Here is a 26614-nt window from a genome sequence, read left to right on the forward strand (position 1 = left end):
ATATTTGGTGAAAGTATTAGTAGTTATCTTCATGAATACTTTAAAGGTATCAGTGTTTTTTTCTTCTCATTCCTTCGGTTTGTTTTAAATTAACACATTCAGTTAGCCAGTTAGCTTGTACATTTGTTAATGTATTTTCTTAATACTGTCTACATCAATACTTTAAATGTATTCGTTTGTATTTATTCTGCTCAATCTTACTAGAAATGTATATTTTTTACATTGAGTTAGCAAGTTAGCTTTTACTTTGATAAAAGTTTGTTTGCGTTCACTGTTAGCGCTACATCTCTTAAGTTTTTTTTTTCTTGTTAGTTATTAAGTGAGAAGATTAGTAGTTATTTACATGGATACTTTAAATGTATTAGTTTTTATTTTTTCTCTCATTCATTCAGTTTGTTTTAAATTAAAACATTTACTAGCTTCTGCTCAATCTTACAAGAAATGTATATTTTTTACATTTAGTTAGCAATTTAGCTTTTACTCCGGTAAAGGTTTGTTAGCTTTTACTGTTAGCGCCACGTCTCTTAAGTTAGCTCATATTGTTTCTTGTTAGTTATTAAGTTAGAAAATTCGTAGTTATTTGCATGAATACTTTAAATGTATTATTTTTTTGTGTTTTTTTCGCTCATTCACTAGTTTGTTTTAAACTAAAACTTTAAGTTAGCTTGTACTTTTGTACTTTTTTTTTTTAGCTTTAACTGTTAGCGCCTTATGTTGTTTTTTAGTTAGTTATTTAGTGGTCGTATTCATAGCTGTCTACATTAATACTTTAAATGTCTTAATTTGTATTTATTCTGCTCAATCATACAAGAAATGTATATTTTTTACATTGAGTTAGCAAATTAGCTTTTACTCGTTTATAGTTTGTTAGCTTTCTCTGTCACGTCTCTTAAGTTAGCTTCTTTTTGTTGTTGTTGTTAGTTATTAAGTGAGAAATTTCCTAGTTATTTACATGGATACCTTAAATGTATTAGTTATTTTTCCCTCTCATTCATTCGTTGAGAATGTTTTAAATTAGAACATTTACTAGCTTCTACTTGTGCAAAAATATTTATTTTAGCTTTAACTTTTAGTGCCTTATATTGTTGTTTACTTAGTTATTTAGTGATAGTATTCATAGTTGTCTACATTAATACTTTAAATATATTAATTTGTATTTATTCTGCTCAATCTTACAAGAAATAAAAAAAGCTTAGCAAGTTAGCTTTTACTAAGTTTGTTAGCCTTCATTGTTAGCGCCACATCTCTTAAATTAGCTTATATTGTTTCTTTTTAAATGAGAAGATTCGTAGTCATTTACATGGATACTTCAAATATATTAGTCAGCTTAGTCTGTATAATTTATTTTATTTTATATTTTATAAGTTTTATTAGCTTTCTTTGTTGGTGTAAATTCATACATAATTAGTTTGATATTAACTTTATTTTTAAAAAATTAATTTTCATGTTCTATTTCGTCCACTAAATAAATGTATATAGATCATTAAGAATTAGTAGCAAATGAATCTCGACTGAAAAATTCCAAACTCATCCTTTTTCATCAAAAAAAAAAAAGAAGAAAGTTGGAGTCGCAGTTGTGACGAGCGGAGCAGGAACGTGTGCGGATCGCTGGGGGTGGAGTTAGAAAAGTGGACGAGAGCTGGATGCCAAACAGCGAGAGAGGAGAGACGGAGGAGAGAGGCAGGAGAAGAAGAAGAAGAAGAGGAAGAAGAAGAAGAAGAAGAAGAGGGGGAGAGACCAGAGGCTGCTGCACAGTCGGAGGAGAGAAGTGAAAGTGACTGGATGGAGAAGAAGGAATAAAAAACCTGGACCTAAAGAGGACTTTGATCTGAGATCGTTTTCATCCTTTTGTTTTTTTTCTTTCTTTTTTTTATTATTCTTGCACGAGCATCTCTCAACTCTCTCGCCCGGAAGGACCGACCTCTCGCCCCCCGGACTCGCTCACTCCTCCGGCGGACTCACCGGCAGATCTTCCCGGTGAGAGAGGAGCGATCAAGCGGACTTACAGAACTATTGTTCCTGGGGGGGGGGGGGGGCTCGATTTTTACACCACGATAGAGTTAAAAAATGATGAGAATGTTTTGACGTTTTGTCCTCTTGTCTCACCTGTTCTCAGGCTTTATTCGCGGGGATGTTTGAGTCGCGCGCGCTGGTGGGGTGAAGGGACCGAGAGAGCGGCCGGAGAGACCGAGGGACCGCAGGCCGAGAGAGGCGCCGGGAGGATGGCTCTGGTAGCGCTGGTGCTCTGGGTGCTTACGACTCTCACCTGGGCCAACCTGCTCCAGGTGTCCGCCAACAGACACTCCGTCTACTGGAACAGCTCCAACATCCAGTAAGAAAAACTCTTCCTTTTTTTTTTGTTTTATTCTCAAGATCACTCTGACTGAGGAACCTCCTCAAGATCAGTGGGATTTTTTACTCGCAACTTTTATTTATTACCTATTTATCGACATACTATTGTGTTTTTTTTAAAACACATCTGCACGTATTTCAGCTGGAAAATAATTTATCTTTAAAGTTTTCACCATATTGTCCAAAATATTCCATTTTTTGGGGGCTCGGTGAAAAGGATCCTCATATTTTAATCTTTAAATATGTGTCATTTATGTACGGAAAACTCGTCAAATACTGTAATCGCTCAACTTTTTTGGGGTAAATCTTGGTCTTAAAAATACGACATAAATCACAGGAATTCGTGAAGGATTTTTCTCATTTCCGCCTCTCTTAAAGTGCTCCTTTACCTCCTTCATCATCCGTCACGTTCGGTTATTCATTAGTTTTTATTACCTCAAGTATCACTTCATTCCCTCTTTTACAGCCATTTTTCTTTTTTTTTAAACAAGGCTGCATATAATTACTCATCCACCGTTCTTTTCAAAGCTTTTAAGTGAATTCCCTGCATCTCCGTAATAACACATTGACTGGACTGTGATGTGTTTTTATTAAAATAAAAAGGGAGAGACATCTCACCACTAATTATGTCCCAGGCGTAAATCTGCTTCATCCTTTTTTTCGGTTTTTAATGATGCTGTGGTTTAAAGTCAAGTCCAGACCAGTGTTTGGATGTTGGGAATTCATCCGCTTTTTTAGAAGTTATTATTTAACCGAAATAGTCGCTTCCAACGCTTTTATTGTAACTTGGATCGTGCCACCTCTACCTCAACCTATCGTGCGCTTCCTCCCGAGTCACGCCTTTCTTCGTGGATCCACCAACCCCATTGGTCGTCTTCCTCTAATCCCCCCTTTTTCTTTTTACACTTTCATCTTCTTCACCCGACATGTATCTGGTTAAAAAAAAAGGCGTTTTATTCGCTGATTTTACATGTGAACGCTTAGTTATCTTCAGGTAGTTGAGTCGGGATCATGTCTTTCCAGCATGTGATCCCGTCTTCTCTTCCATTCCTGGAAAAGTCATGTGTCTCACGTCTCTTCCAGGTCTTTTTTCTTTTCCTCTCCGTCTCTTTCGTCTCTCTCTTTTCTTTTTTCTGGTTCAATTAGGCGCACTTCTTCATCCTGACCCCATTGTGTTCTGGCAGTGTCACTATTCAATCTCTCTCCTCACCAACTTACACCCTCCTTTCTAACCCCCTTTCTTGTTTACACTCAGTTCGTTGGCCTTTTTGTCATCCGTCTAATCCCTCTCTCTTTGCCTGCGATCTTGATTCAAGCGAGAAAAAGCTCCTTTATTGTAAAATCTTTTTTCTACTCAACACTGTCCTTGCTCTGAGAAACAGCAGCAAAGAAACTATAGATATCGAGAAAAATCTTTATACATTGTTTGCGTGAACAGAAAAAATATCACAATCATTACTAAACCAATTAGTCGTCTTCCTGCCCCCCCCGCTGTGATCCCTATCTCTCCCGGATGTTGTTTTTATTGACGCTTTTATAGTCCACAACAGGATGCTGGAGCTACTTTTTTTTTATTTTTATGACAGCTCTTATTAAAGACGTAAACTATACGACACTCTGACAGACAACTTTCTTGGATTCGACTGCGACAATAACATTTTCTTTCTTTTCAAGAAGAGAAGGAAGATCTATGACTCACGGCCACATTAGCATCCAGGAAGTGCTGCTTAAAGTAATAGAAAAATGAAAAGAATGGGCTTAGAGGCTGCGGCGCTATAAACAATATTAGATTTCCTAAATATAAAAAATGATTTTCCCACACACTTTAGAAAAACCAATATTACAGGCACATTTGCAGCTTATGTGTTTTTCAGCGGATGCCTCTTTTTCTTCTGTTGTAGTTGTTATTAAACACCAATAAAAAGCACCTTTACTTTCCCATCACATCAGAGTGTGGTATGAAAAAAAAGAGGAGTTTATGCCCCGGAGCTTGGTTTGACTCGGTGCTCAGTGTTTTTCAGCCTCGGTTAATGAAGCAGCATCTGTTTTACTGTCATCTTTAAAGTGCAGCGCAGGGGCCACGTGCAGCCCTTCGGTTGTATTGATGTGGCCCTCGTGAACCGATCCTATAGCTCCTGACATCAATCAATTCTGTGCTTGTTTTTCAATGGAACTTTAATTGATATATGCATATATATATAAATATTGTGACCCTGGTCTGGAAAAGCGCTATATAAATAAAAAATACTTACTTACTTACTTACTTCTAAACTCTTCTACTTGTAGTATTTCTTTGAAATTCTTAAAATTCTTCTTCTTTTATCACGTTAACATTAGGGTATACGAAAATACTCTCGACCATTGCACTATTTTTTCTTTAGGATACAATATCAATATTCAACAGCAACTTTTTGTTGGCCCTTTTAATCATTTTTTAAAATCAGTTATTTTATGGTTCATATGTCAATAAACAGTAATAAAATATATATACAAATATATTTTCGAAAAACATATAAATATTCATGGGATTTGATACATTTAGCCAAGATTCCACATGACTAAGGACGAGAGGATACATCTTTAAAGTGCAGTGCAGGGGCCAGATGCAGCCCTTTTATTGTATTGATGTGGCCCTTGTGAATGACACAACTGATCATGCTGTTTCTGTGCTTGTTATTTAATACCATTTTTTCCTTATTTTTTACTCCTTCAAATCTTTACGTACTTTTTTTGGCTTTCAAATTTATTTTCTATCATAGTTATTTTACGGTTTATATTTCAATAAATCATGTTTAAAATAAAACTATTTTTACTTTTAATAAACCTTTATTCATCCGTTTGTTAATTTGCTGCGGGATCCCGGGTAATGACTGAGGACGAGAGGATACGGTCGACTCCAGCCGCTTTTAAAAGCTGATATTTGGACATAATTTGATTTCGAAAAACAAAATGAAAGCAGCTACGACTTCGTCAAGAGTCATGTGGTCTGTAAATTCTGCAACACCAGAGTCAAGCACTCGACAATACTATGAATATATCCTTGTTACTACAGTATCACGATATATTGTATCGTTGCCCTTGTATTGTATCACCAGATTCTTGGACCCCTAAATAAATTTGTATGTCCATACAACAAAAACTTCTTAGCACAATCATTTTTTCTATTATTCCTTCATATTAAGGACATGTTTTCCAGTCCTTTGTTCCCCTCCATTTATAATTATGGCCCCTAAAGTAATGTAATTGCCCACCCTCGACTTAAAGCGATTGCTTTCCTGACATATTGGAAAATCAGCTGCATCTCTGCGGAGAAGGTTCACCTTTAACCCGCCTGAGTATTGCAGGACCACGTCCCAGCAATACTTGTCGTCGTCCCAGTGGTGGATTTATGCCTCTGCTGTGTTTTCTTTATTAAAAAAAAAAAAAGACTGATAATTAAAACACAACCACTCCCTCGGTGGACCTGCCTCGTCCCCGATCCCCCCCCCATCTTTCTTTCCCCTCACTGCTCGCAATGACAACACATGAGTATTGAGTTGAATAACTATTTTTAGGACCCAAAAGAGAGGGTGGACCAGGACGCACAAAAGATTGATAGTCTGCAGGATAAGCTGTCTAATCGACTCTTGAAAATAACTTTTTATTTCAAGCCTTTATTTGAGTCGTCGGCAGGCCTGACTTGTGTATGTAGCCGTTGGCGATCGTTCTCTCCGGAGTTTTCTCTAACTTGCAGTTCATCGTGGAGGCTGGAAACAGCCAATAATAAGCTCTAGTGTAGCTGTCGGATTGAGTAGTAAACACATTGTCAAGCCTAGCCTGCAGTTTGTCGACCGGATTCTGACCCCGAGCGACTCATCAAGAGACGAATCTACCGGAGTTTTTTTTCTTCTATGGATTAACGCACACGTTCACATGCTGCCACTTATTTACACGCGTGTTCAACTCGCGCTGTCAATCATTCCGAACAGAGGCTTTTATGAACAGTACTGGGTTTTTTAGGAGAGAAAACACATCTTTAAACAATTAAATGGACAATTAAATACATATTTTTTACAGTTATATGCAGTTCAATTTTTTAAAATATAAGATAACATAATTATTAATTATTAATAAGATACTTATTAATATGTGTATTAACAGCGAATTAACCATCATAAAGTACTAACTTGCTTTTTATTCTATTTGACAATATTCTACCGTACTATACTCGTATTATGTTATAAATACGAGTATAGTTATCTTATTTATTTTAAAAGAGAAAGTATTATTAATAGTGATTTACTTCTATCATTGTATTTAAACCCAATAATGGTATTAAGGGTAGAATATAGTCAAAATAAACAAGTTGTGAGTTAGTACTTTTCAAATGGTTAATGTGTTATAATTAGCAGTGAATATGTGTAAATGTTGTGGCTGGAAATTAGTTTTTATCTGCAACAATTCTTCGTAATATCCTTCCGTTTTTCGTCATGTATTAAGATATTTTATTGTGTATACTTGTTGAAGTACCCGACCAACACAGTCTAGATCTGCAGTTATATTTTAATTTTAAGTAATAAAATTACAGTAAAATAATGTCCCAACAGCAGAAAACAAGAATATTCTTAAAGCCCTTGTCAGGGTTTCTAATGGTTTCAAATATAAAAAAACAATATCATTGATTTCTGATGTTTAAACGGTCAAATATTTATTTGATTTTAATCACTTTAATACGACTATAAAGCAACGCAAAAGAGCGACAGCAGCCAGCACTTCATCAATAGATCTATTTGTTTATTTTACCTGAAGAGTGTGATTTTTAAAAGAACACTGAGCCGCTGCGCATGGAAGTAATTAGTCGCAATGATTTCTATTTGTGTGCGTTCTGTTGTTAAGTGTGTGTCGCGGAGAAGGAAGAAGCTGATGTTGCAGATGTTTCGATCACTGGTGTGTGACCAGAACCCAAACAAATTCTTCACTTCATTAAATCTCACATTATCTTCCACCACCTGGCAATTATCCCATGCTGTGTGTTTGTGTGTGTGTGTGTGTGACCATGTGTGTGCGCATTGTTTGCATGACAGTGTGTGCACTTTTACTCGGAAGCGTCTGATTAGCATAATAGATAGCTATTTACAAACGCTCATTTTATCAATTGTATGTTTTGAAGTGACTGTTACAGACACTTTTTGTGAGTGTGCGTGCGTGTGTGCGTTTGTGTATGAATTCAATTGTTATCTACACATTTAATTATTTTTGTTAATTGTTGACAACATTTGCTTGTTAGTTACACGTTTTACTTGTATACAAGTGAGAACAACACAGAGTTTACATGTATGTCTGAATCCTTTCTGAAGTCGTTAAATATCTTACTTAAAAACAAACTTGGAAGAGTTATTATTCTGAAGGTCAAGGTTGACGTGAAAGACATTTCTAATCCTCACATTCATTTATCACAAAAGCGGTGTAACAACTATAAAAATATGATATGTGGTTAAGTACATTTGATGGACTTACTTTAGCTCAGGACATTCCAATCAGTGTGAAAACTTGAGGGTCTGTTCCACCACGATTGATAAATTGTACTCGGTCAGAACTAACTTCAACTTCTTGAAGAGACAAGTTGAATTTGTTTAACATTTATCGCAGGAGCGATAGTCCTCAAAGAGAACTAAAAACTGTGGATTTATTTCTGTTAGTTTGTAATAGTTGTGGCTAAATTGACTCCAACTTTGGTACCAAAAAATAGCTTTTAGCCCCTAATTATTTGTTTTTGTATGATTAATAAATAACAACACTACGTTTTCTTTAACCCTTGTGTTTTCTCATACCTTTGATTTCGGACCTCCGAGTCACCTTGACCAAAAGACAACACAAGAGATACCGCAAACACATTTTTTTCTGCCTTTGGGTCACCTTGACCCAGAGACTACAAAAGGAATATTGCACACACTTTAGTTTTAGGGCCTTTGGGTCACCTTGACCCAGAAACAACACAAGGAATACATCAAACACATTGCCTCCGGGTCACATTGACCCAGAGATAACACGACGGGTAGTAACATATTTTTTTTCGTACAGAACTTAATATTGACTTATAATGGTAACATTTTATTAGAAGATTAAACATTTTTATAGGACAAATACATTTGCTGAAAAAACATGATTATTAATAAAAAATCAGAGAAAATAACATGAATTGTTGGCCATGAAAATAATTAAATAGAAAATTGTATTCTGGGAAAATTTTTTATTAGAAAAGTATAAAAGTATTTAATATAAATATTATTTACTATTTAGTATTTTATTTTCATCAATTCCGAAAATGAAGTGTACATTTTTTCTGTCATCATCTATATCAGGATCTCTCATAGTTAACACAAAATGAAAAATAAAACTTAACATAAATTCTAACAAGATGTCTTTAAACTGAATTGTTGCTGCACTAAACATCCAATGAGAAGAGACGGAGGAGGAAAAAAAAAAGTATTCTATTTTTGGTCTTCTTCTGAACTCGTCTAGCGCCCCCAGTCGTGGGGGGGGGGGGGTCACTCGGACCACTGACATCTCGGTGAAAAAAAAAAGTGTGAAATAAATAAAACAGTCGGTTCGCTAATTGTTGAGGGACGTGTGTCGTCCACGGGAGCTGTTGTGTACTTGTGACGTCCTCTAAATATGTCACCTGCCTTTTTTTTCGCAATCATGTCCTGCTTTGTTGCGACCGAGATCAGATGGAAAGATTAGATTAGACTCGGATTCCAGGACGGGAACGTTGGGTCCAATTTGAAGGATAAAAATCAGGAATTTCTTTAATATGCTGAAAGGAAAATCTTCACCTTCCTGTTGATCGTCGCGACTCGTCATTGACCGAAGAATCACGACACGATCACGCCTCTGGATTCCCCTGAACCGTCTTGTCGATGCTAAAAAGGGGGAATTGAACATTCCGATCAACCCGCCTTCGCCCTGACGGCAGCACAAACCTATCCGTCTCCCGGCTCCACTCAGGATGTTACCATTTACATTTATGAATATCGGCACAAAGGGGCGCATCACTCACCGGCGCATCAGGAAGAAGAGCCTCGTCTCGTTCGTACACATCCATCATCCAGTGTGTTATCCACCGCTAACACACACACACACACACACAGGGATCGTCATCACGCGGCGATCAGGCGAGTCATTAGTAAGAAATAATAAGGCCTCATGGCGAGCGTGTGAGTGGACGCAGGTTGTGGCGGCGGCGGCGGCGCGTGGGTTAGCGACGGTATTCGAGCGACAACGTTAATTAGACGCAACACACGTGTGATGGATGGCAATTGTTGGCATGAAAAAGCTCAAGTTGTCTTTGTAGTTCGCTCTCGGCGAGCCGTTTAATTGAAGACACGGCATTAGCATTCCGCGAGTGTCAATTAGGAGAATCAAGTTGTATCAGGAACCCAACACCTTGTTTTTTTTGGCTTCAGAAGGTTGTTTTTTTTTGTTGTTGGATTTTTTATTCATGGCGGCAATCATTTTCGGTTTTAAAAGGTTAAATCTTTGAAGGATTGAGAAATAAATTAGCTAGAAAATTACCGTGATGAACACACGAATAGAAAAACACATTCAAATCTAAGAGTTGATGGTAATTTAGCCATAAAAATATATAAAAAATGTATATAATAGAGATTAAAGCACACTTTACTGTATTAGAATAGCATATTAAGTGTATGCTTTTTCGTCTGTTCTACTGATTGTCTACGGAGAATAAACTAAATCTAATTTAATTCAACTTTTTATTGAGATCTTAAGATAAATAGTAAACATTGTGGAAATTAACCAGAACAATTGGGCTCATTTTTGGCAGTTAAAAAGAATAAAAAAAACTTTGATAAATGTCGGAAAAAACCCATCTAAGCCTGGGGACTAATGAGTCGTTTATTTTGTAGTGTTTTGTATATATATATATATATATATATATACATAAATATATTTCCAGGTAGGAATTGTTCTATTTCACAGAAAACAAAAAATCAACGATGAAAAATAAATTAAAATTCCTACCGGATTCCTTTGCACTGCGACAATATGCGTTTTTTTTATTTGAGTCAAAAAATCTTCAAGCAAGAATTAAAGCTGCAGCATGTAACATTTAGATTTTTTTTCTTTTGCAGATTTACGCTGAAGATTGTGTTTTAGACAGCCATGACTCACTTGAACTCTTTTTTCTACTATTTTAATGGTTTTTAAACTATTACTAATCCTTTGATCAATCCAACCGATCTCTTTGCGGCAGTTCTCTGTAGACGGCGGTTACATTTATTTCCATCTTGGCTCAAGTATTGAGAGTTGTTTTTGGAGTTTACAGGAACTCCAATGAAGCCTTCCTCCTGTTTTTTTAAACAAGCACTAATTATTTATTTTTCCTGTAACTTCAGGGCTAAAGACACGTTTGTTACAGTTGTAAATATACTTTTTTAACAGTGAGTGGAGTGATAAACAAAATAGTTCAATCTTTCTTGGCTCTTTGTCGTCGAATAGTTTCTAGTAAGCTATCAGAAGTGATATGAAACAAATTAAATATTGATTACCCAAGTATATTCAATGTACTTTAGATATAGTTTGTGAGTTTTGTCTTCAAAGCAGCTGATGTTAGTAGACTTTCGTAAATGTCAGAAAAATGGTTAACCAGGGTTTTCTTTTAATGTAGTTTGACACTGTTGGATCAATATTTCGCCAGTTGGGTTGTCTTTATTGATCAATACTATTGGAGATCCATAACATTTTTAAATAAATTACATTAATTTGATTATTCAATTACAGTTCCATTCCATTATTTCCTGGATAATATGAAGAAAATAGAAGGTACAGCAAGTTTCATAAAAAAAACAAGAACAAAAGTGCAAAAACAAGAACAAAAGTGCAAATAAAAGTCCAAAAGTGCAAAAAAAAAGAACAAAGGGCAAGTATAGTATAATATAAGAACATAGATCAAAGGAAATAACGTAAAGAAAATGACAGAAAGGAAACATAAAATAAAACACATCATCTTTGGATATATTATTGTATTACTTTATTTCTATTTAAATCCTCTGGTTCAAGTAAGACATTTTATTTGGATCTCCTTAAAGGATGTTTCTAAAGAATCAATGTGTTTTACCGTGTTTTCAAGAGAACTAACCTCCACCTACGTCCGCGTGAAGCATCCCCTCTTTTCATCCTTTTATCAGTCTCTGTCACTTTTCCATAAAAGACCTTTTAAAGCTCTTGTGCTAAAAACTTAAATTCATTCATCGATCTGGAGAGAAGCTCCTGTTTTTCTTGGCGCTGATTGTTCCCGGGCCTGAAACGCTACTCTGCTTACATGACGGGCTAATTGGAGCCATCGCTGTAAAAAATGGAGTATTGATGTTTTGTGTTCATGCTCGTTGGGTCTGGAGTGAAACGCTCTCTCTGGTCACTAACGATCGGGAGATTTTTCTTTTTCTTTTTTTTTTTACAGGAGACAAGATTCAGGTCTTATTTAAAAACCGAGTCAAGCGAAAGTGCCTCTACCATCGATCCATATCGATAAAGCGCCTTTTTTTTTTTTCTCTTTTATCGTCGTTGACCAGACGATTTATTTTGACTTTTGAAGTTGAGCATAGATTCTGTGCTTCTAATAAGGGACGTAATCTAAGTTTTATTGCGACTCGGAGTGCCGTTAAGCTTCCCGCTGTCTCATCCAAGAGTTACAATAATGGCCGTCTCTTCCTCTCCGCGGTGCACTCTCCCCCTGCTTTTTTAATTTTTAATATTTTATGGCAATATCATTTTTTTTTTTACACAAGTGGAGGGAGCTGTTATTGTGGAAGAGGCGCTCGAGCACGAGGGGCGTACTTTTCTATTTATTCATTCTTTTTCATTGCCGCGACTGATCTGGTTTTTAATAGAAAAGTGCTGCGAAGATTTCACCTAAAAAAAAATCCTGAATCAATACATCTTGATACGTTTAACAGAATTCTGGTTGGATTTTTACATGTCATGCTTAATTCATTTGCAGTAATTGAATGCAGGAAAATATCTTGTGCAGGAAAAAAACTTCCTCTCTTCTCTGGAGTCCCACATGCAGAGCTTGAGGCTTTATTGAATTCCAAATAACTGCACATAAACGCCCTCTTCCAACTTCACACAGGCTTTAATCCGACGAATAGAAATACGTCACAAAATGTTGAGTTTATGGTCGATATGAAGGTTCATAAGTAGGTTTGCCCTGCACATGACAATGCATTTTATTTAGTCGTGTTCACGCAGCTATTTTTAAAAAACATAAAAGCTTTTTTTTTCTTATGATGCAGTGGGATTAAATGACACTATGTTCCTGTTCCAAGTTAGATAAATGAGGAGAGTTGCATCAGGGAGGATATATCAAATGGTTTTTTGTGTGTGTGTGTGTGTGTATGTAGGGAATAATGAAAGGAGAAGCTGTGCATTACATGTCGGATTAGTTTTATTTATAACAATTATGTATTTTAATCCATTAAATACCTCATAATCCGCGTTGAATCGGGCGGAACGTCGCTCTTTAAAATGTTTGCTCGCGTCTATCCTCGCATTCGTGCACGTCGAGTCAAGAAAACCATGTTGATTTAGTGCTTTTTGAGGACAAAAATTGCGATTAACAATATTTACACTTAAGCTTCCATTAACTTTTAACTGGCAGTACAAGAATAAAAACTTCCAAATATATTAATTTAATCTTTTCAATTTGATTGTTTTCGGTTTACAGATTATTTAAGAGGGCGATAAAGAAGCGAGAAGTTTTTTTTTTTTTAATCCCTGAGAATGCAGACTATAAACGTAAAGTTTATGTGCGCGATGTTTCCACGGATACAGCGGCTTATGATTCTAATTAATGATGGAAGGAAAGTTTCTTTTCCTCTAATAAACATTAGGAAATGATTGTCTTTATAGCCACGCAACTAAAGAAAATGGTTGGAAAATGCAATATAAACTTTTTAAATAATGCTTTAATAGAATTGTTTACATAGTAGAGTTGCTGAAAATGCTCGGAATATTCATTAAAAATAGCTCAACCCAAAATAATTGTTGTTGTACTTTCATAGTTGAAATAATATAAACAAGTGTTTTCTCCATTATAACTTTATTATCGTCCAGAGAGATTAAAAAATTGTATTTTAGATTAAGTAATGTTTCCATGCATAATAATGTTACTTCATTAAAAAGTCAGCATCATTTTAGACAAAACTACAACATATTTCCAGTTGTTCTCTTTCTTTTTACCATTTTAATATTAACAAAATACAATCACACATGGATCCTTAAAAGTTCATCTCTTGCTGGAGTTTTTTCTTCTGGAGTATTTTTTGGCACACCTTAGTTAGAACACACTATATTTTTTTCACAACCTTGTGTGTTTAAAGCGCTTGTGGATGACATACAATGAATAGTTTATTGAATGTTTTTTTGCTTGACTTATTTAACTTGTTTAATGCTGAATATAACTTTTTATTTTAGAAGGTTTTTCCTCTTTTTCTCTCTTCGGATGAGTCCCTGAGTCTATTGGTGTTGCATCTGAGGAGGAGCATTTGAGAACTCCTTTGAGATGATAAACAATACAATTTTTAAAAATGTATATGTCACAGTACAGATTATAGTCCAGTAGGAACTGGAATCCTACTTGTACAGATTGGAACTCCTATCTGTACAAGTAGGATTCCAGATCCTATGAGTACAGATTGGAATACTGAACTGGGATCTGAATATTGGAATTTCAATCTGTCCTAAGAGCAATCCAGATTCTACTAGTTAATTCCAATCTCTGCTAGTACAGATTGGAATCCTACTACTTTATTGGGATCTGAATATTGGAATTCCAATCTCATCCTAGGACAAATGGGAATTCTACCAGGACCATCTCCAATTCTAATAGGAGAAATTCAGATCACATCAAAACCAAGGACCTAACCCTAACCCATATCAATATTAAGATCCCAGTTCAGTAGCAGGATCTGTAGTAGAATTCCAGATCCTACTAGTAGAGATTGGAATTCCAATGTCTACTAGTAGGATTCCAGATCCTATTGGATTCCGATCTGTACTGTTACATATATATTTCTTCATTTTAAGCCTCTTTTTCTTGGCCGTAAATTTGGCTTAACGATCCTTAATGTGATCCCTTAAGAAAAGGACTTTCCCAAATCCACAGCCCCTTTATTTCGGCTCCCGAATTAATATTTAACGAGCGGGTCTTGAAGTCGATGGGAAGACAATTTGACCTTTTATAAGCGGAACTACTTCAGGTAATACAATCACCATTCAGTCGGTTTTCATTTGCAGTAAAAACGGGAACTTTATTCTACTTCCTGTTTCCCACTTTGACTAGTCCAACAGTATGATCCTTGTTTAATCTTTATCCGGAGTCGATGCCTGAGCTGTAACGGTGTAATCCGGTGCTAATAACCATCTTCTCATGTGTACACGCCGTTTGAAAAAGCGTTGGTTTTTTCGCCTCCTCTCTTTGGTCCCGGCGGCTCCCTGGGACTCCGGTGGACGACTAATAACGTGGGCAGCTTCACACGAACGCTGCAGCGACCAGATGCACATATGGGGCGTCAGTGATGTGGCTAATGATAGCAGCCATATGCTGAGGCCGATCGCAACCGTCTAGTCGCCATGAACCCCGTCGACGTGGGCAATTAGAACTTCCACCACATGGAGACGAAGAGATGTTTTTTTTATCTCACAACAACTCCGGTGTAAAACTTTTTTTTCCCACTCGCAGTGAGCAGAATATTTATTCTGGTTTCGAGACGGATCTTGTTTTTTTTGACACGTGTAGTAACAAAGGATATATTTGTAAAACACTTAAAACACTTGAACTGTGTTCGCGCCCACAGTCTTGGGCGAAAGACGTTCATGGCTGAGAGTTAAAAATAAAAAGATCCTCTGTCTCCAAAAACAATCATTTGATTTGGGTTTGTGAAGTTTGCAGGAGAGAGTCTGCGCTCTGTTTGAAAATGTGCATTTTATTTTTATCGAGTTATTATGTTGAAATATGATTATGTTGGAGTATATCCATGCCATGCCTGGTGTGTCTGAGACACTATTAAAAGTAGGACGCTACTTCCTTTGTACACTCAAAAACTAAAGGACATTTCGGAAAGTTTTGTCTGTTATCTAGGGGTGTGTAAATGTTTTTAAATTGTTTATATTATTCTTATTATTATTAGTATTTTCGGTCTCAAATCATATTTTACATTTATCATAATACTAGCTGTTATAACGGTCCTTCGCAATTAAAAGAAATGAAATGACTGAGGACAAGAGGATACAGACGACTCAAGCAGCTTTTAAAGCTGATGTTTGGACATATTTTGGTTTCAAAACAAATTAAAGCTGTTACGACTTCATCAAGAGTCATGTGGTCTTTAAATTCTACAACACCAGAGTCAAGTACTCGACAATACCAGAAGTATAGCAGTGTTCCATGTGTATCTGCTTGTCAATGCAAGTCAATGTGTGCAATCAGACTCTAAAACAGAATTTTTAAAGCATCAAATTTTTACGTTGAATTTTCGAAAAACATCAGATTTCAAGCACTGTCATTTTTTTGTCTGTTTGTTTTTTAATGAATACATACATCCAGTGAAATATTCAGTTTAAAAAAAAACATGATTGCAAAAATTCAATTAAAATAAAATAAAAATAATTTAGATATAACATTTTTCAATGTTAATCACAAACAACCAATACGGTGATGGTGCAAAGAAAATGTAATAAATAGACAAACCCAGACACAGTTGATTTCCTTTTAAAAAATGGAATTTCTTTACATCAAATTTCCTCCACTGAAATTTTTTAATAAAATATTTACATTATGTTTTTGTTTTGTTTTGTTTTCTACACTAAACATTTGTTGACATTACATTTTTTACACGATAATTTATACAATAGATTTATTCATTTATCAAAAAGATAGGAAAAACAGCAAAAGAAATACAGTACTAAAATTAAAAAGGTTTTTCAAGTAAAAGATTTTGATTCTGTAAAAATTCAGTGTTAGAAATTCATATTCAAAGTCCGATTGTCACACATTTACACTTCGCTTCTTCTCTTAAGGGATATTTTTACTGACCCTTGTGTTATCTCAGGGTCAAGGTGACCCGAAGGCCCCGAAACAAATGTGTTTGTTGTATCCCTTGTGTTGCTTCTGGGTCAAGATGGCTTCCAGAAATGCAGTGGTGGATATTGTTCACCTCGACCCAGAGACAACACAAGGGTAAACATAAAAAAAAGGCCAAAATGATTTACAACATATAACGATAAGATGTAACGATTACAACAGAACGACAAGTTAAATACTTATAATTAAAAAAAGAACTGCAACTATATAACAAGTTTCAGGTCTGGTATAGTGCAATAAAAATAAAAATAAAATGAACAATCTTAACCATATTTTATGGTTGTTTGTCGTGCTGTTGAGCATCTAAATATTAAGTCTGGTTTTGCTTTACATACACAACAATAAACTAAACGTACAACACTTCAGTATCAATGCTTTTTTTTTGCGTTCCGATACTTTTGACCGCCCTATTAGGTGTGAGTAATATGTTGAAAAACACGCCTTATAACGCGGTACTCCTTACGTATGAATATAGACCGGTTCATCTATATTGTGCCACATAATTTGTTGCGCCTTATAGTAAGTAAAGTACGGTATTTAAATAGGTGATCAATTTCATTGTGTGGTCAGGACGATAATAATTTGAGCTTCACCTTTAAAAGTTCAATTAAAACTAATTCCAAGGAAGACTTTGAAGCCGAAATAAAAAACGTTTCTAACTCCCACACGTTTTCCGACTAGTTGGTTCCACGTGGAAGACTCTTTAATTGAGGTTTTATCCACTCGAGCTGTCACATAGAGGCCGAATCTTAAAACCTTAAACCTCTCCTCGCCGGCTAATGACACAAATCACCGAGGTAATGTCGTCGTGTCGAGAGCGTAGGTGTGAACGTGTGTGGTTAAACGCATGTGTGTGTTCATGAAAGAGTGGGGGGGTAATTACGCGGAAATTGGGAAATGGTTAAGTGAATTACGACCTTGTTTCGGCAGAAGGCTTTAATCAGTCGCAGCCGGGCCGGAGAGGAAACGTTCGCAGGCGGTTTCTGATTGAAATGGTTCACGAGGGCAGGCGGTCGTTCGCGATTATACCTTTGAAACGATCCTGGGTCACTATGGTTATTGCTGTATTTCAATAGTGTTTTTGGAGGTTTGTACATGGAATTAAAATATGTAGGAACCTTAAACTCTGAGCTTTGTTGTGGTAGAGTTCGTGCTCAGGAGCTTTATTACCAATAACTTTTGAATTTAGAGTTAAAATCCAACTAATGAGGGTCGTGGGTGTCAAAATCAATCGCACAAATATGAATAACTGACAATCTTAGGACAATTTTAACCACCGATTCTTGAGCAAATAGTTGCTCATTTTATCACATGTTTTATACCTTTAATGCTCTAGTAGAAGAACTCACATTTCTCCGATCCTTAAAACTCTTCACTGGCTTCCAGTTTTTTTCAGGATCAACTTTAAAATTCTGGTTCTTACTTTCAGATCTATTCATGGTCAGGCTCCTCCTTACATCACTGATCTGATCCAGCCTTACACCCCATCTCGGGCTCTGAGGTCTAAGCTTTGGAACAATCTTCCTCTCTCTTTGCGCTTGATGGATCTACTGACGCCTTTAAGAAACATCTTAAGACGTTTCTATTTGTTCAGGCTTTTCCTTGATTTTCTGGAACTCCTGTGTTGTTCTCAGTATTATCTTGATCTTTAAAGTATGTACTTTTTTGAGTATTGTTTTGATTGTTAAAGCGCTTTGTGACCCTGGTCTGGAAAAGCGCTATATAAATAAATATTACTTACTTACTTACTTAATGCCAAATAAATTACACATTATAAACTGTAAACTGTAGAAACTGTTGAAAAAAAGTAAGAAAAAAAATCAACCAACATAAAATAAACCTAAATATGAAAGAATTATATTGTTAATACGATTTCAATATTACATAGAATTATATTGAGTAGCACGAAACATTCACGAAAAGGACACGAAAAAAAACAACAATGTCAAGTTGCTGTTGGAAATGTTGAGCTAACATATGGAAGCAATGTTGCGATCAAGGCACAACATAAAGACAACACTTAAGTGCTAAAGGTCCCTGTTCATTGATGGTCTACTTGAGGCTGAAAGACCAGAAGTCAAACCCATCGGAAAAAACTGACTTTTACAAAGTTTAACATTTACAAACAAACACTTTTATATTATTACTTAAAAATGGCTTCAACATACCTAAAGAAGGGTGATATTTTCTCTTGCATTTTACTTCTTCAGTTTTCATGAAGTTGCACTATGATGGGTTTGGTTTACTTGACTGGTTGGCAACCAGAGTCTAGAGCTGAATAATCCAGCAAAACTTCGCCTCTTGACATCACAGACACAACGTCCATATTCTATACAGTCTACACTTGCTGGTGCTGCAATTTAGGCATAAAAAAAAGTTAAAAAAAATCAGAAGTTCGAAACGAGCCTTGATGAATGTTTTTATAATAACTAATTGAAAGCTGGAAATTCAATTTAAACTCAACTAATGTGAAACTCCATGTTGAATCTTCCTCTCCAAGATGCAGTAAGTCCCTCATAATGACCACGTTTTGAACGTATTACTTCATAAAGTTCGGCTGAAATCTCGGCGAAGGAGAAGATACGAGAGCGGTGTCCATTATGACGTAATAATGGCTTCACTCCTCCTCCAGCCAGCTCTAATCTCGCCCCGCTTTGTTTATATAACGAGTCCCTTGGAGGTGGATGACCAATAGAGCAGAGTGGGTGTGGTTATGGTAAACAAGATTTTATGGTGTGCGGGGCTTAAGATCATTTTCTAATGTAAATATTTCAATGAAAAGAGAGTTTTGTACAAACAGACACACACTGATGATACAATAGAGGTTCAAGATCTATTAAAGAGACGCTTAAATCAACACATTAGTTGCCCTTTAACAAAAGGAAGGATCATTTAATAAAATAAATGAAGCCCCAAAGTAAGTCCGCCATTTTTACTTTCCACTTACATTAGACCTGCCCCCAATCAGATTCACCCACTTATCTTTTTTATAGAAAAAAGTCAGATTGCAGTAAATTCATATTACCTGTCGTGTGAAGCTCTAAAGTGTGTGGTTCATGCCTGTGAAAGTGTGTGTGTTTGCTTAATGAGTAGATCGGTTCCAGTGATGCTCGTCCAGGTGGTTAACAATCAAGAATCAATGACTCGCTTTGTTCGCGCACAAAACAAACAAACTAGTGTGAAGAAAAATCAGTTCCCTGAAATACTGGAAAAAAAACAATATTACGTAGAGAATGAATTTTCCCTGATAAAATCACACTTTGTTGATTTATCTTCAGACTCCAGTGAGTCTTATGAAGACACCGATCTTTATCTCTCTTTGAACAACTCTCAGGGTGTGTGTGTGTGTGTGTGAGGAGAAGCTTTTATCAGTGTGTGTGTGTGTGTGAGAGCATCTGTTGGTTCTTCTCTCGCTGTCCATTTCTGAGTGTGGAATCGATGGCGCCCTACAGACACCGCATTCCTCTCCTGGATGTTTTTAGCTTGTTCCCCCATCCCTCTCGCTCTGTTCCGACCCTTCCCCCTCCACCCTCTCAATCCCTGGAAGACTCTCCCAGCGCCGGCCCTGGCTCTGCATCGCTGCCTCCTCGCTTCATTGTCCTCCAGTGCATCATTGCACGACTCTCTCGTCTCCGATCAGACAGTGACCACTGTCTCTGTGTGTCTATCTTTGTCCGCACTTATGTGTGTGTGTGTGTGTCTATCTTTGTTCGCACTTATGTGTGTGTGTGTTTCTTTATCCGCACTTATACGTGTTTGTGTTTCTTTTGAGGGATTTGTCTTCCTCGAAGAGAATCCCACGTGGAGTCTTTGTTAGTGTTGATAAAGATACATTCAAGATTTAAAGGGATTATTCAGCCACAATTCACTTATTTTCTACTCATGTCGACTAAAGGTTGGGGTTATTTTTTAGAGTAATCTGCGTCTTTTTTTAGAGTTATAGGGAAAAAAGTAGGTTCATTTTAATGTAGCTTAGTTGTCTTCGTCTTCATCTTCCTCCAAAAATGATGCACTTAAAAACACCCTAATACCTTCATACTCGTCTTTAACATTCTCTTGTATTGAAGCCTCGACAAAAAGAATAGTTCCGAAAAACTTGAATAAATCTGTATATTTTACATTTGTTCGTAGCGGAAGTTATCATTCTCTCGTACGCAAAAGATTTACACTGCTAGCCTATCAACGTCCGCTAAAATCAAGCTAAAAATACAGACTTGCTTCTTTTTTTTCAGAACTATTTCTTATGTCGAGTCTTCAATACAAGATGGACGTTACAGACGAACAGTACGGTGGTATTTGGATGTTTTTTTATGTGTCTTTTTGGATGGAGATGATGCTGGTTTAGCAGCTAGCCTAGCAGTGGCCGCTAAAAACAAGCTTTAAACATAGACTTTATTCGGGAAACATTCCTCATGTTGAGTCTTCAACACAAGATTGACGTTGTAGACGAACAGTAAGGAGGTATTTGGATGTTTTAAAGTGTCTTTTTGTATGGAAATGAAGCTGATTTAGCAGCTAGCCTAGCAGTGGCCGCTAAAAACAAGCTTTAAACATATACTTTTTAGGGGGAAAAATTCCTCATGTCGAGTATTCATTAGAAGATAGACGTTACAGACGAGCAGTATGGAGGTATTTGGATCTTTTTAAGCGTGTTTTTGGATAAAGATGAGGCTGGTTTAGCATCTAGCCTAGCAGTGTCCGCTAAAAACAAGCTTTAAATATAGACTTTTTTTGGGGAAAAAAAATCCTTGTCGAGTCTTCAACACAAGACGGACGTAGCAGACGAACAGTACTGAGGTATTTGGATGTTTTTAAGTTTGTAATTTTGCAGAAAGATGAACCTGAGCATCAGTCGCTACATTAGCATGGACATACATTTCTGCCTATAGCTTGAATTTCTGGTAAACCAACCTTTAAGATGAAACCAGGAAATGACTGAAAATGTTTCTGTCAGCAATACAAAGGGTCATCGAGTGAAGCCCACTTCATTTTACCATGAACCGAGGTGAGAAACACAGAGCCACGCTTTTCATTTGTTGCTGAATCCAGTAAAATAAATATCCGACGTGCCAAGGTGCTTCATCAGTCTTGCGATGAAAATCGATATTTCCATAAAACAGTCCCCACTCATTGATTTGCAACAGTGCACACAAAGCGAATCAAGAAATTTCTATTGATGCGCCCCGCAGTTGTCGGGCGACGTGGTGTGCATGATCCCTCGCTTTGTTTGTGACCCTTTGTGTTGTGTCGCACAATCGGGAAACGCTGTCCATACATCGACGCCGATGTCACTTTTCTATATTAAAAAGATATTGACCGACTTTTAAATGCCATTTGAAATGTCAAATTTTTCTCCTTTCTTTTTTTTTCTGAGCCTGTTTTTCCTTGGGGATCCGCAGGCTTCGGTTTGTTATATCCTCAGGAATACGCTTCTAACGGGGAGCCCTGGGACAAATCTGGCCACAAAAAAAGGTTAGCAAAAATAATTAGCATGTTGTACAACAATTAAAGCTAAGCTAACAAACCTTACAAACTTACTTAAAGACTTGAGAAAAAAAAACATTTTTTTTATTTGGTTGAAATTGGATGAAAACTGAAAACCAGAAGAATTGAAAGAGAATGATTTTAAGTATTTTGACACTAACCATAAAGATGTGTATACTAACTTAAACCAACCAAACCTAAAAATGCAGCTAGTAAAAAGTTTCTCATGACTTGGATGAGTTTCTCATGCAATTGATTCACTAAAATGAATTGACTAAAATGTGGTAGAAGTGACTAATATGTTTTTATTATCTATTATTTAAGGCTACAGAGAAAAAGTGCCCTGAGGTAATGGTTTGATTCCCGGTCAGGTTACCTTTTTTTTGCCGTGAGTCAATACAGCTGTTAAATAATTAAAGTATTTTTATTTACTAAAAATAACTGTGAAATAGAGGTATGCACTGTTTCGATGCCGTGTTTTAAAAGGGTTAGTTCACCTAAAATTCAAATTTCAATCATTTTCTACTCGCCATCATGTTGACAAAGTTTAGGGATTATAGGCAGAAAGGCATTTCCAGAAAGACACAATTGAAAAACATCTATATTCATCCGAACTGCTCATCTGTAATGTTCCTCCTGTTATGAAGCCCAAAGAAAATAAATTATTTGGAGAAAAAAATTAAAAGTTTATATTTTAAGCTTGTTTGTAGCAGAAGCTAAAAGGCTAACGTGCTACACAGACAGGAAACGGGTCAATATCATGAAAGATCCCACAGTGGACAGTAAAGACTGGACGAAGAAAGCTGGTCTCTGGTCATATGGACATACATTTTTTGTCCGGAAACTCCAACAAGGAACTGAAGAAAACGAGGGAAATTTGAATTTTTGGGTGAACTTAACCTTTAACAACTAGGCATTGAAACAGTGCATACTCCTGCCAAAGAGCCAATTTCACTTGTCTTTTTATGGATCTAAAAACTCACTTTAAAAGGGCTCTTAAATTTTTTTTTTTTTTTTTTACTTAAAAAGTATTAGTAATACATGGAATCCTACCAAAAATGAAGGTATCAATGTGAGGTTGTTGTGAACTGTTTTGCTTATAAAGCAACAATTGTCACTTTAAATACAAAAGATACTGTCATATCATGCCTTGTTTCCTTTTCTATGGTTTGTATTCTTCAGGTTGAGGCAGAAAACCTTGGGTCTTAAGAATCAATTAAATCTAAACGAATGAACTTTAAATGAGTTTATTGATCTCCGGGCAACACGGATTGCTTTATATAAGAGTATGAACATTGCATTGATATTGTTGGAATTACTTGCAGTGATTATGGAAAAAGGTTATTAACACAAACGGGACTTTTGAAAAACCACTTGTTTGACTTGAACACGGGTGAATCAGACGTCGATGAGCGAGAGCTGCTGATGCTGGTGTTGTTAACACCCACGCCAGTCTGTGGGCTCACCATTGTCGTGGCGAGGCTGCATATGAATGAGTATTTACACCTCGTAGACAACACAGATCTTCCCTCGGCTGGAGGAGAAGAGACTAGTTTAGTGGTGGGTGGAGAAAGGGGTGGAGGAGAGGATGCAAAGGAGGGTAAGAGTGGAGGGAAGGGGGGGTCTCGTAATGAATGTGCTGCAGTTTTAAAGAATTCTGTGTCACTTCCCGGGAGAGGGGGGGGGGGGAGTAAAGATGGGGGAGATGTGGGAGGAGATGTTGTGAAATAGGATGTGTTGATGAAGAAGACTTCTACCAAAAGCCAGGAAAACTCTCCTCCTATCCTAGAGGAGGTGTTTGGAGAAGGAAAAAAAAAAAAAAGGCCGAGCAAATGATTGCCCCGATGGATGCCACCCACATGTACACCCACTCGCTCAGACCCATACATATGCATACTTGCTCCTCTCCACTTCTTTTTTTTTTGTTTTTTTTTTTTACACACACACGGATTCGTGGAAAAAAAAAAACATGTTTCGCAAGGACAATCTCTGTCATTACCTCCCACGGCTTTTCCTCGTGGGAGTTTATTGTTACCGACTCTGATTTAATAAACCGGGAGCACAATGACACACGCCGTCGCTGCGGAAAACATCACCGGCGTCTTGCGTGTTTAGGGGGGATGATTGAACGGGGGAACGCCACTCGCGGCGCTCAGGCGAAGCGTCGCAGCGTGTGCGTCGCCGTCGCCGTTTTTTTTCGTCTACAGTATCGCGGCTGATAATCAGAGACCCCGTGACGGGGGGGCTCTTAGAGTGGCTCAGATAAGACTCCCTGAAAGAAGGGGAAAAAATCCACGAAGGAGGGGAGAGCACCCCTAAGAAAGGAGGGCTCCGGCGGAAGGGTACTGCCAACAACAAAAAAAAAAAACCCTAGGTCAATTGTAATGAAAATGGCCGTTCACATGACGACAATAGCCGCTGAGTGACAGGACTAAAGCCGCATGGACGGGCTTATCCTGATCACTCAGGGCCACGACTGGGGGGTGATCACAATGGCCCTGGAGATCTGTCCTTTTTCTAGGCCCCGCAGGATCACAGGAGCGCCCACTGGTCTCAAGCTTTGGCCCCGAGACATCCCCTTGGCATTAGCATATCAATGCCCGCCCCGGCCTGAGCGCCAAGCGACAGTGTGGCCGGGCGATAGTGCCTCCTGGTTCGCGTCACCCTGTGTCCCTTCTCAAGGCCATTCAGCAGTCAATGGCGAGGGAGGGTGAATAGGCGAAGAAGTGGAGGCTTGCTGATGTCAGGTGGTGCATTCAAGGACGGCACTCGTGTTTGCATGAGGCTCCAATGTTATCTCTGTCTCTCTTCATCTTCGCGTTTCCTCTTTTAACAGGAGACGAAATGTACGCGAGTTCTTTTTGTCCTCGGCGGACACGATTGTATTGACAGTGTGATTCTCAAAGAGAGACAAAAGCCCCTGAAGGTATTTGGCCGTGTGAGGAATGTGACAAAATCAAGCTCTTGTTGTATTTTTTTCAGCGCGGAAATTTGTGAACTACTTTTGAAAAAAAAATGCTGAACAAGTAATTCTCACCCTTGACTCAAAGTTTCGACCGAATAAATTTAAATTGCTGTACGTTTTGTGGCTTTAGTGTTGGGTACGAGTGTGAGAAAATAGCGATACACTAAAATATTCCCACGATACTTGATTGATATTCAACAGTACTTTCTCACATTGTTTTTATTGTGTTTATCTGACTTACTGCAATCTGACTTTTTTCTAAAAAAAAAGAAAAGAGGGTGAATCTGATTGAGGGCTGGTCTAATGTAAGTGGAAAGTCAAAATGGCAGACTTACTTTGGGGCTTCATTTGTGTTTTACTTTTACTAATTAATTAATTGTTTTTTCTATTCTTATCATATTTATTCTAAGGTTTATATTACAATAAAGTCTGTAAAAAATGTAATCAATATTTTTAGTATTAACTCTTGTGTTATCGCAGGGTCAAGGGGACCCAGAGGCATGAAAACAAATGTGTTTGTGGTATCCCTTGTGTTGTCTCAAGGTCATGATGAACAACCTCCCTGGCTTTCAGAAATAGATACATAGTGGCAGCAGTTATTTTGTCCTCCGCAGCTAAAGGAACAATGAAATCCTTTGAGATCCCTGCCATGACTGAGGATGAGAGGATACAGTAGCTCCATTAGCTTTTAAAGCTGATGATACACATATTTTTGTTTTAAAACAAATTAAACAGTTACAACAAGAGTCATGTGGTCTGTAAATTCTGCAAAAAACAGATTCAAGTACTCGACAATACTGCAAATACATCCTTGTTACTACAGTTTCGCAATATATCGTATCGTTGCCCCTGTATCGTGATATGTATCGTATATCACTTTACAAGAGTCCTTTGCTCGACATCTCATGTGCCTTTGTATCTTAGGTTTTTTAAATTTATAGTCAGGAACATATCTTTGAACAATACTTTTTTTTAAATAGCCAGTGAAGTTTATTCAACTTTCTCCAACTTCAGTTGTCGTCTACTTTTTTGTTTTATACCGTTGTGCTGCGTCTGCTCTGCTGCTTGTATATCCTGCTCCACCGTTAAACCTTCCTTTCGTGAGACACACACAAATCCTTTTGCATTTCTTTCTCCTATTATAAAGTCCATGTGAATGCTTGTGGCTGCTATGCTGACTGATAAATATGGATGTATTTGCAAAAAGCTTGAACAGTAGCGAAAAAACCCAGGAGGTCCGAGCTGAATGCTAAACTAAAAGACTTGGTTTAGTGTGTGGTGTTGGTCGCTAAAGGCAAGTTAATGATCGTACTGGGTTAACGGTAGAGTTTGTGGTGAAGATGGGATCGGGGGGAAAAAAATGAAGACGGGCAAAAGAAAATCGATGAGGAAAAAAGGTGAAGGATGAGAAAGTAAAAGGGCAACATGGGGAGGAAGATGATAAGATTTAGGACATCATTATTGGGCGTCAAACCTATCAGGCACAAGGTTGTTTGGATTGCTGGGTCTTGTCAGTCAACACACACACACACACACAGATGGTCTCCAGTCTGTCACTAAGTATCGGCAGAGCGTTGAGAGGTTATCATGCGTCGTCAGGTGCCAGACCGACTCCGGGCAGCAGGTTTGTCATTTGTAATTAGAGCGAAACTGAGAGGCGGCTTGTTTAT

The 26614-nt window shown here is 37.3% G+C and overlaps 1 protein-coding gene across 1 annotated transcript in view; it reads left to right on the top strand.

Moving 5' to 3' along the window:
* The first annotated feature begins 1722 nt into the window (after positions 1 to 1722).
* The window catches only part of efna3b (ephrin-A3b), a 90298-nt gene continuing 65406 nt past the window's right edge, over positions 1723 to 26614 (top strand). Inside the window, exons 1-2 of the mRNA XM_087812481.1 lie at positions 1723 to 1977; positions 2117 to 2332. Of these exons, the coding sequence (XP_087668607.1) occupies positions 2223 to 2332 (110 nt within the window). The 5' untranslated portion in view covers positions 1723 to 1977; positions 2117 to 2222. The remainder of the gene's footprint in view (positions 1978 to 2116; positions 2333 to 26614) is intronic.

The sequence above is a fragment of the Callionymus lyra genome, chromosome 17 (assembly GCF_982586985.1).
Source record: "Callionymus lyra chromosome 17, fCalLyr1.hap1.1, whole genome shotgun sequence".
Taxonomy (NCBI): Eukaryota; Metazoa; Chordata; class Actinopteri; order Syngnathiformes; family Callionymidae; genus Callionymus; species Callionymus lyra.